The sequence below is a fragment of the Biomphalaria glabrata genome, chromosome 5 (assembly GCF_947242115.1).
Source record: "Biomphalaria glabrata chromosome 5, xgBioGlab47.1, whole genome shotgun sequence".
In the NCBI taxonomy this organism is placed as follows: domain Eukaryota; kingdom Metazoa; phylum Mollusca; class Gastropoda; family Planorbidae; genus Biomphalaria; species Biomphalaria glabrata.
Genome location: NC_074715.1, coordinates 42,877,639 through 42,889,601, shown reverse-complemented (window position 1 = coordinate 42,889,601; position 11,963 = coordinate 42,877,639). Strand labels below are relative to the sequence as shown.

Here is an 11,963-nt window from a genome sequence, read left to right as displayed (position 1 = left end):
AAAGCTAAGTCTAATAAAGAAGGAGTTAACATTGGTCAATACTGTTATGCGAGGGATATATTCAAGCTACACATAGCGCACGTATGTCTGTAGTGGGCGTGACGGTCTTAAGATCATTTTCTTATTCAGTAAGAACGTACGCTGAGAAGCATTTAGTTTTTGTCACACAAAGTCATCAAAATAACAACATTCAACAGTTGTGAGAATTTCTGCCCTAAGAAAGACTTTTGACTGGTTTTAATATTAAGACGTAGATTGATAACTTCCACAAAAATACAACTTTTTAATTTTACCCTTGAAATATAATTTAAAAGGCTTCGCCCCCTCCAAATTTGTCATACCCACCACAGTTTGAGAAACACTGCAGTAGAACATGGACGTTTTCAATGGGCTTGATATTCATTAGATCATATTCGTGTTTAACAAGAAGGCTTGTAGCAGGAGCAGGCCTGTTCTGTTCACGTATCATACACAATAGTACGATTGTACGTCAGTCGAGAGAAATTTATCAGTTCTGTCATAAGAAGTTAGAAGACTTTAAAATTGCGTTGTTGAAGACGCATTGAAAAGTCTTATTAAAAAAAAACAACAATTGCCTCGATCTTGTAGTTAATGGGGAAAGGTTCTAAAGGTTCTAGTTATAGTAATATTTTTTTTTAAATTTTGGCAACAAAGCCGTTTTTACTTGATTAATTAATAATAAAATATGAAAGAATTGCAATGCAAATACAACCGACATTTTCTCTTTAAACGAAAGACAACCTTTGCGACCCAATTTTCAACACTTAGCATTTCTGACATTTGTAGACCAACCCAAAAAAAGTAAATTAAAATATATAGATCAAAGTATGTTTGGGTTTCTAGCTAATCATTTATTCTCTTGTAAGTTGTCTGTTTTTTTTCCAAAGTACAATTCTTTTCCACTTGGGTGTCACTCACTGGTGCCCGGGTGTCACCCGGTGCGGACCGCACCCCCCTCACCTGCCTAGTGACGCATACTAGTCTTTATGTGTTGAAAACCCTTATAGGCATTCTTAGTGTATAGCTGTACAGACGATCTGGTAAATGTAGGCTAAGCATCGGAGTTCATGAATGTTGTTAAGCGTGAAAGAGCATACAAAAAAACAACAACAATGTTTTCCCTCGAGATCCGAAAAATAACACCTTTCGATTCCGAGAACTAAATATAATACTATAATTTATTTTTTTTAAAAGTACTTTTAAGTGATCTCGACAGTCTTCAAAAGAAAGGTTACATTCTCTCCCTTCAGTTTGTTAATTATTGTTCCAGTTACCTCCCTCGCAACTCGCTCGCTTCATTAATTTTTAACCGAACATTCCACTTTCCTCGGAACGAGGGAGAACTGGGTCTAGACCTAGATCTAGTAACTCATAAAGGTCATTATACTTGGAATCGCCCGTCTTGGTTAGCCCAGTGCTTTCAGTCAGCCGTGTGAGTGCTGCTGTTAATAGCTAACCGTTAACTGATCTAGTTTTTCCCCCCTTCACACTTATTTGGGTCAGACAAACCTTAACGTATTTTGAGATCATGAAATTTTCATCAAAATTGAAGTGCTCGTCTTTTTAATTCCTTCTTTTACTAGAGGAAAGGAACATGCCCTATATTGACCCGCCAGTTCCGGTAGACAACTGAAGCGTGTCAATTAAAAATAAAAAACGGAATCAAAGCGTGAAAATAAATATATGGAGGCAACGCGCGACACACTACACACTCGTGACGGCTGTGTGTACATAAAACACACATTTCATCGTTGAAGTGGGCGGAGCTCAACTGCTTGACTTGAAACGTAACCAAAACACAAAATGTTTCAAATAAGGATGTCCATAGTGAGTCTTGATATGTAGTCTTGGGGGAGATGAAAACCTTTTGTCTTGATGAGGCATTTTATCTAAATCTATGATACAGACAGTGGACATTCAGTTCTTTGAGCAGGGCAAGATGAATGTGACAGCCGGCACTGTATAAAGTTGAACAGTTTGGAATTCGCTGGGCTTTGAATTGATCACTTTGGGCTTTTGACAAGGTAAGTTGTAAATTCTTTGTACATTAATCTCTTCTACTCTGTGAGTTGTATTATCTATGCTCACGGATTCAATTGTAAAACGCTTTTGATTAAAAAAAAATAAAATTCCAAAATATAGCTTACAAAAAACTAAGCACAGTCAAAGTTATTCTATAATTCAACTTAGAGACACGTCATTGGCCAGGGTATAGTGTTGACACCACAACAGTTATTCGAATTTTTTTTTTCACAAATTGAACTCAGGTAAGAGTAAAACTTAAGAGGGCTGAGACACATTCTAAATTCTCTGGTAAAAAAAATATCCTCCTACCTCTAGAATTTGAAATTTCGTTTTATCAACAATTTTACCATTTGGCCAGATATTTACGATACTAACAACCACGAAGCTATCGGCTGTAAGTACAGAATGAACATATTTGAGCCTAATCTAGTTAAACAGATGGAGTGTCTCAGTTGGTAGAATACAAAAAAAGATATTTTATTTGCTATAGATCTAGATTGACCTACCATATAGTCTTGTAATTACAAAGACACATCCGATAGCCTGACCTACCATAGTCTTGTACTTACAAAGACACATCCGATAGCCTGACCTACCATACAGTCTTGTACTTACAAAGACACGTATCTGATAGCTTGACCTACCATAGTCTTGTACTTACAGAGACACGTATCTGATAGCCTGACCTACCATACAGTCTTGTACTTACAAAGACACATCCGATAGTCTGACCTACCATACAGTCTTGTACTTACAAAGACACATCCGATAGCCTGACCTACCATAGTCTTGTACTTACAAAGACACATCCGATAGCCTGACCTACCATAGTCTTGTACTTACAGAGAAATGTATCTGATAGCTTTACCTACCATAGTCTTGTACCAAGACACACATCCGATAGCTTTACCTACCATAGTCTTGTACTTACAGAGACACGTATCTGATAACTTGACCTACCATAGTCTTGTACTTACAAAGACACATCCGATAGCGTGACCTACCATAGTCTTGTACTTACAGAGACACGTATCTGATAACTTGACCTACCATAGTCTTGTACTTACAAAGACACATCCGATAGCGTGTCCTACCATAGTCTTATACTTACAGAGACACGTATCTGACCTACCATTGTCTTGTACCAAGACACATTACTGATAGCCTATACTGCTCCCCAAGAAACATAAAACTGCTGTTATGTCTAGTTGCGAGACACTTCCAAAAAAAAAAAAAAAAAGCGAGGCCAGTCACACCAATCGGCTATCTAGATCTAGATATGCTAAGAAAAACTTTTCTTTCGACTTGTTATTGGTAGTGATGTGACATTGCCTTCATGTTCTAGGATTGCAGTAAGCTGTGTTACTCGGCTACGCAGCTACCACCTGGCCTTACAACAGTACATAAAGGAAAGCCTTTAAATAGCTACTAGATATTAAGTCAGGGTAATAACGTAACAAAATAAAGTCTGGATTTGATTTGCTAATTTAAAAATAAAAAGGTTAATTTCTGACATCGTTGAGAGAGTGTTGTCTCACATCAGATGGAAAGAATCAAAGATAATGCCAGATTGAAGCTATGAAGCTAAGAACATTAAGAGGCGCCAAACTTGAAGGCAATAAATAATGAGAAAACATCGTTCAACCTTCTTTGAATTTTTAAAATGAGAAAAAGATGAAAAACCAGGCTCTTATGACTTATTCTAACATGTGTGTAAATCATTGATCTTCACACTCCCACAGATGTTAGTCATCTAGCTGCTGGAGTGCACTATGACTGTAAAGTCTAGTAGGCTGGTTTATAATGACATCAACATGTAACATGCTTAGTTTTCATCTCTCGTATATATAAAGATGGTTACAAAATACACTAATAAAACGATTCACTACTCTATTCAAAAACGTAATTTTGTAAAGTCCAATAACTCAGATTATTTTCATTCAGTTATCTACCCTGGTGAGTTTAAATAAAAATAAAAGGTTTCTTACAGATAATTGAAACGATAAAACCGAAGTCATGTCCACTGTTTATGTTTAGTTGGCTTGGTCACACACGATTGAAACCCTACGAGAATGGTCACGAATGTCACGTCTTGGACTACTTTATATATAAAAAAAAGCCGTTACAAGTGGACTGTGGTAAATGTAGAGACCTGCATAGGATCCCACACGTCCAGAGTTGTCAGGTACCTTGCTACGCCACTAACCTCATGGCACGTATCATGTTAGGGCCAGACCTGAATGCGGACGCCTGTTTTTTGGAATTAGTGGACGACTTTTGTTGAACATACTTTTTAGCGGCCCCCGAAACGGGAAAAGACGCTATTAGTTTTGTGCGAAATGTCTGTCCGTCTGTCCGTCCGTCCCGTTTAGATCTCGTAAACTAGAAAAGATATTGAAAATCCGACATCACAATATTTTAGACCATTCAAAGTTCTGATGCAACGGCTACTTTTTTTTTCCTGAAAGCGAAAAATCTAATTTTTAAAATCAGTTATGCAAGCAGATTTTTTAAGAGAAAAAGCTGATTAGTATGCATTTTAAGTTAGACCTAAAAACGAATAGTAATCTTAGAAACTCCATTTTCTTCAATATTTATTTTAAGTATTGTCAATGAGAATTTGAATAAAGGACTAGGCACTTTCAAAACAATCACATTATGTAAACACCAGGAGAGGCTCGGTAAAGCGCTTAGCTTACGAACCGAGGGTCCCGGGTTCGAATCCTGGTGAAGACTGGGATTTTCAACTTCGGAATCTTTGGGCGCCCAAGAGTCTACCCAGCTTTAATGGGTACCTGACATTAGTTGTGGACAAGTAAAGGCGGTTGGTCGTTGTGCTGGCTACATGACACCCTCGTTAACCGTAGGCCACAAAAACATATGAACTTTACATCATCTGCCCTATAGACCACAAGGTCTGAAGGGGGAACCAATGGACCTCATTCACCAATCGTAAACAAATAACATTTAGCACGTGGTGCTCTATCTCTTCTATATAATTTACGATCTAATGTTCAATTTTTGATGGTTGTCACGTGAGAGTTTTTTTCGTTGTTTTATCAATAAGATCACGTGACTAAATGTTGTTTGTTTACGATTGGTGAATGAGGTCCATTAGGCCAGGTTCACATCTAACTTTGCATTCACTTGCACCTATCCTTTGATCTGCAGCACCATTGGGGCACTACACAAGATGTCAACCTTCTTTCTCCATTCTTATCTCTCATTTGTCTTTGATATAATTTCATTAGGATGTTCTTTCTGAAAATATTGAAGCCTGCCTGGGTGGACCACTTCGGGGGCCGATTTTAAGTTTGTGTTTCCACACAAACTGTCTTTGTAACCTTGTTTTTTTTTACAATGCTAATATCAACTCACTATCACAATTTTGAACACGGTATTTCTCCCACACCCATTCTCGGATCAAATTGAAGCTTTACACAATTATTTGTTGTACCTAACAAAACATGATTCAATTTAAAAAATTAACCAACTTGTCAATTAATTACTGGTAATTAATTATTTTGTCTGTTATCGAAAAAGGGAAATACGTTTTGAGAGATTTAGTTGTAAATATGGAGTTTTGTTTCCCTTAGATAAGCTTTATTTTTTTCTTTCGTCGACATTTGAGTTATAACCAGACAGCAGTAGTTCAAATGAAAACTAGAGCTCCCATTTTTTGTAATTTCGAACATATAACTTTCAATTTTGTTAGAACGTTGAATTATATTTTTTAAAGCCTTTGAAGAAAGCAGCATATCTGATCACTAGCCTTAAACTTCAAGAATTTGTATTTGGTATTCAATAAACCTTAAAATTCCAATGACAACACATTATTAGATCTATAAATATATTTTTTTTTAGGAATGGCAAGAGAATGATAAAGATAACACATTATTAAAACCAAAATAGATGTCAATCTATAAACAAATGTATAGGCAATTTTATGTAGTCTTTATTGTAACATGAAAATAGATCTATATAAAGTATTTCTACTGCTTTAAATACTGAAACCTTAGTGTCATAATTCTATATGATTGAACTATTGCAATGTCATTTTATCTTCCCAGAAACCCTCACTATGGCTGCAGCTATTCCTGACAATTTTTCGTGGGTTGAAAAAGAGGTTCTTGCTGCTTGCGCTTTCCCATCCAGCATGGAGAATGTTCAGTACATGATTGACCATAACATCTACACTCTGGTCTCACTGACTGCGGAGAAGCAAGTTTGTTCAGATGGTATCACGGGTAGGTAGACTGCAGGACTTTGAGCTCAATAAATTAAAATACGATCCTAACGCTTTACATGGAGTATGTAGTGTGGAATGGCTGTGATAGACTGCTATCAAAACCTATAACTATTTATTTTTGTTTAACTTGAAGCATTATGTTTAGCTTTCGCTTGTGGCTTGAAAGAAAATCTGAATAAGCATTACAGAACTTTAGGAACCCAGTAATTGCCCTTTACCTATCCCTTAGTCTGTTGGACCGTTGGGGCACCATGCAAGATCTGTCGACTGTCTTTCTCCACTCCTCTCTGTCTTTTGCCTTGGTTAGAACTTCTTTCAGTGGTACGCCCGTTCATTCTTTTAAGAATGAATTTTAAGAATGAAAGAATGGACACAGTCATTAACTGGTTAATAAGTTTCATACAGTAGAAATCATTTTATTGTTTTGAGACGTAATACATTTTTTGAGGGTTTGTGTCTTTCAGATGAGTTTCAAGTGATTCGGATACCTTTCCGTGATTACACCCCACCAACTCTAGAACAAGTGGAACTATTTCTTGAAGTCGTCAGAGAAACCAAAAGTAAAGCAAGGGTACTAACTATTTGTTCAACATTTTTATTCATGCATGAACTATTGACTTGGTGTATACAATACAGACGTTCCTTCGAGAAAGTTATTAAGTTCAGTGTCAATGTAATCGTTCAGATTAAGAGAAAGTTATTAAGTTCATTGTCAATGTAATTGTTCAGATTAAGGCATTGACTATGAGCCCGACGATTAATGAGGAGTGCAATATTTTATGTGGATACGCAGCCCCAGTTGGACCTACATTTTTTGCCATATCCAGCGCAGGCAACCATTGTTCGCCAGTAATGGATTTAGATTCTCCGTTCGCCGTCTACGTCTGTCCTTGGCAGTGGATTTTCTTTTGGTCTCAAATGCGTATCCCGCAGTCTTTGTAAGTTGTAAGGTGCTGTCTTCTATGTCTGTTAAAACAGGTTGGCGCCTAAGCTGGTCTTTCAAACGTTTCCTTGGGGCATCGCTGTCGACCACCTTTCACTGGCATACCTTCGTCTCCCATACGGGTTACGTAACTGTCGGACCATAAGAAGTCACTCTATACTCTATACTGTTCATACCGGGCGTACATATCAGAGATTGATACTTTGTCTTTGGTGTTCTAGAATGGTTTGGATAACCAGCTGCATGCTGGGATAGCATCAGTTATTGACGTCTAAATGTGTTCTCTAACCAGTGCGTCTGTGTTTTAGACTTCTATATTTAAAACCAATAAGACAAAATGGAGGATTTTTTTTTATGTCAGCATCTTGACAATAAATTAGCATACTTTTTAACTATTGAATCTAAATATACGCTAATTGTCCCCCCCCCCCCCCAAACTCCTGTACTAGCATACTATGTAATAAAGAGTTATATAAATAGTTAAAAAAAATTGGTAACTGGTCTACTATACTTTTTAAAATAAATTTTCATTTTACAGAGGGAAAAAAAAAAGGTTTTAAAGGGAGACAATTATGCCATGTATTGATAAATAGATCTTCGGCCTCGTAGAGTACGGCTTAATTGATTGCTTAATTATTGAACTATTTCAGGCCACCTGTGTTCACTGTGCCCACGGCTTAGGTAGGACCGGCACCATGCTGTCTTGTTACTTTGTCCAAACTAAAGGGATGACTGACATGGACGCCATTGCACACGTTAGGCGACTGAGACCTGGATCTGTAGAAACAGCTGAACAAGAAATGCTGGTTTCACATTTCTATTCCTACTGGCTACAGAAACAGACGCAAGGGGAGAAATCAGCTTCTCGAGCGCTGGTAGGAGAAAGCGAAACAAGCCCATACTAGATGTCTTGGAGACGCCTCTGCATATAACAGTTGTTTCTGGACATTGGAGCTACATCTTTGATTCTTGTGAGCCAGACAAGTCAAAGGCGTGTCCTACTCAGCCTTGTCTTTGTTTTCTTAGAGTCTTTATATATCATTTGAAGACTCTACACTTAAGAAGTATGGATACCTTAAACTAAGACTTAACTGATTAGCACAAGGCTTTGTGCAGCACTACAAGCAGAATTTCATTTTGGTCACTATGTAGTGCTAGGTTAGAATACTATTTACACTAATTTACGGTGTTTACAAACATGTAACTTATGGAATGAGAACAATATAAAACACTATTTAAATAAGAGTAGGTAAATAGAAGGCACTTTTATGACTCTGGATGGTCTTGGTGTTACTGCTACCCTGTGTGTTGGTGCCCAGGCCAGAGTTTTCACTATTTTCTCACATTAAATCTACTGTATCCAACTCTTTAGAAACCTTCCATGTTGATTCCTCCTTCAGTGTTTCAACTCTTATTAGATTCACATTTGTAGTTATGCAGCATTCAACAATGTAGGACCAGAGCTCTACTTGGTGCATCACTACAAGATCATTAGGTTTTAAGGAATAAACAAAAATTGTCTCTTCTTCCACCCTACACCCTGTGGCCAAATCAAAGGCAAAAAAAAAAAAGGGGGGGGGGGCTTAAAGATGAACAAAGCAATATGTTTAGCACACTGGATCAATTTATGAGCTCATGAATCGGAACTCAAATTCATATTAATCCAAAATATACTTAAATGAATTTCTAATGGAGGCAGCACTAAATTACAGAAAACTGTTAACCCAATGATTTATAACCTACATAGACAAAGTGAGGATACAGCAAAGATCATCCCACCTTCCTAATACCATACAGCAAAGATCATCCCACCTTCCTAATACCATACAGCAAAGATCATCCCACCTTCCTAATACCGTACAGCAAAGATCATCCCACCTTCCTAATACCATACAGCAAAGATCATCCCACCTTCCTAATACAGCAAAGATCATCCCACCTTCCTAATACAGCAAAGATCATCCCACCTTCCTAATACTGTACAGCAAAGATCATCCCACCTTCCTAATACAGCAAAGATCATCCCACCTTCCTAATACAACAAAGATCATCCCACCTTCCTAATACAGCAAAGATCATCCCACCTTCCTAATACAGCAAAGATCATCCCACCTTCCTAATACCATACAGCAAAGATCATCCCACCTTCCTAATACAACAAAGATCATCCCACCTTCCTAATACAACAAAGATCATCCCACCTTCCTAATACAGCAAAGATCATCCCACCTTCCTAATACAACAAAGATCATCCCACCTTCCTAATACAACAAAGATCATCCCACCTTCCTAATACCATACAGCAAAGATCATCCCACCTTCCTAATACAACAAAGATCATCCCACCTTCCTAATACCATACAGCAAAGATCATCCCACCTTCCTAATACAACAAAGATCATCCCACCTTCCTAATACAACAAAGATCATCCCACCTTCCTAATACCATACAGCAAAGATCATCCCACCTTCCTAATACAGCAAAGATCATCCCACCTTCCTAATACCATACAGCAAAGATCATCCCACCTTCCTAATACAACAAAGATCATCCCACCTTCCTAATACAGCAAAGATCATCCCACCTTCCTAATACAACAAAGATCATCCCACCTTCCTAATACAACAAAGATCATCCCACCTTCCTAATACCATACAGCAAAGATCATCCCACCTTTCTAATACAACAAAGATCATCCCACCTTCCTAATACCGTACAGCAAAGATCATCCCACCTTCCTAATACAACAAAGATCATCCCACCTTCCTAATACAACAAAGATCATCCCACCTTCCTAATACCGTACAGCAAAGATCATCCCACCTTCCTAATACAGCAAAGATCATCCCACCTTCCTAATACAGCAAAGATCATCCCACCTTCCTAATACAACAAAGATCATCCCACCTTCCTAATACCATACAGCAAAGATCATCCCACCTTCCTAATACAACAAAGATCATCCCACCTTCCTAATACAACAAAGATCATCCCACCTTCCTAATACCATACAGCAAAGATCATCCCACCTTCCTAATACAACAAAGATCATCCCACCTTCCTAATACCGTACAGCAAAGATCATCCCACCTTCCTAATACAACAAAGATCATCCCACCTTCCTAATACAACAAAGATCATCCCACCTTCCTAATACCGTACAGCAAAGATCATCCCACCTTCCTAATACAGCAAAGATCATCCCACCTTCCTAATACAGCAAAGATCATCCCACCTTCCTAATACAACAAAGATCATCCCACCTTCCTAATACCATACAGCAAAGATCATCCCACCTTCCTAATACAACAAAGATCATCCCACCTTCCTAATACAACAAAGATCATCCCACCTTCCTAATACAACAAAGATCATCCCACCTTCCTAATACAACAAAGATCATCCCACCTTCCTAATACAGCAAAGATCATCCCACCTTCCTAATACCATACAGCAAAGATCATCCCACCTTCCTAATACAACAAAGATCATCCCACCTTCCTAATACAGCAAAGATCATCCCACCTTCCTAATACAGCAAAGATCATCCCACCTTCCTAATAGGTACATAAGAGCCTGAAGCTGTTGGACCTAATAACAGCCGACCGTAGGGATGTCACCTTCATCTGGGTCCCCTCCCATGTTGGCATTGAGGGAAACGAAGCCGCAGACAGAGAAGCAAAGAGAGCCCTAAATCATGCGATGTCAGGAACCCAAATTCCCTACTCGGACCTGAGACAAAGTATTGCCTCTGCCACCTATCGAGAGTGGCAGAACCGATGGGAGGCTGAGACTCACAGTAAACTCAGGCAGATTGTGGCGGATGTCAGGTGGCGGCCCACACCTAAGGATCTGACAAGGCGTGGTAGCACAACCATGTCCAGACTTAGGATTGGCCACACCTACATCACGCACTCTTTTGTACTGAAGAGAGAGGAGCCCCCACTTTGCGAGTACTGTGACTCTCGCCTCACCGTGGAACATATCCTCGTTGATTGCCCCAGATACCAGGATGTCAGGGCGAAATATTTTAGAGCCACTAATCTAAAAACACTATTAAATAATGTCGACCCTGGGAAGGTACTGGGCTTTATTCGGGAAGTGGGGCTATCTACGAAGATCTGATTTCTGAATTTGTGAACATGCACTATTTACATTAGATTTCTACCAAATATTTAAATTTTTACTACCTTTACTATTTTAACTGTGAATAGACCTTGATTTTAATTATATGACTGTATAGAATCTGGCCCTTGTTGTTTAGAGAGAGAGTGGTCCTTGAGGGACTGCAGGCACGACATGGCCTAAATTGTGCCGATGTGCCTCAAATCAACAACAACAACAACAACCTTCCTAATACAACAAAGATCATCCCACCTTCCTAATACAACAAAGATCATCCCACCTTCCTAATACAACAAAGATCATCCCACCTTCCTAATACAACAAAGATCATCCCACCTTCCTAATACAACAAAGATCATCCCACCTTCCTAATATTTTTTTTTTTTTTTGTGGCATCACAACAATGCAGTGACCAAATCACTTTTAATCATGATTAGCCACGTCTGGTATATATTTTATTTACTAATAGACAATAGAGTTGTGTGGACACTGACTGATTCCTACTAACTTGACCTAGGTCAAAAAGGGAACAGATCAATTCTGTGAGAGATAAAAACAATACATTCTTGTTCTGTGTACGTGTGCTAAACCATACAATT

The 11,963-nt window shown here is 38.4% G+C and overlaps 1 protein-coding gene and 1 long non-coding RNA gene across 7 annotated transcripts; one reads left to right on the top strand and one right to left on the bottom strand.

Annotated features, from left to right (window-relative positions):
• The first annotated feature begins 1,503 nt into the window (after positions 1–1,503).
• LOC106059565 (dual specificity protein phosphatase 23-like) lies at positions 1,504–8,825 on the top strand. Its single transcript, XM_013217219.2, has 4 exons — positions 1,504–2,045; positions 6,117–6,293; positions 6,760–6,866; positions 7,889–8,825. Exons 2-4 carry the CDS (start codon positions 6,128–6,130, stop codon positions 8,141–8,143), a joined length of 528 nt encoding a protein of 175 aa, XP_013072673.2. The 5' UTR covers positions 1,504–2,045; positions 6,117–6,127; the 3' UTR covers positions 8,144–8,825.
• Positions 8,826–9,553: 728 nt separating this feature from the next.
• On the bottom strand, positions 9,554–11,627 carry LOC129926263 (uncharacterized). Of its 6 annotated transcripts, none has more exons than XR_008777902.1 (6): positions 11,589–11,627; positions 10,676–10,736; positions 10,236–10,535; positions 9,974–10,179; positions 9,768–9,912; positions 9,554–9,734 (listed from the first exon to the last, which is right to left on the bottom strand). It is a non-coding gene; the product is annotated as an uncharacterized LOC129926263 (long non-coding RNA). The 6 variants fall into 6 exon arrangements; XR_008777900.1 differs by having other exon boundaries at positions 9,974–10,296; positions 10,330–10,535; XR_008777901.1 differs by having other exon boundaries at positions 9,974–10,296; positions 10,419–10,535.
• Positions 11,628–11,963: the final 336 nt, after the last annotated feature.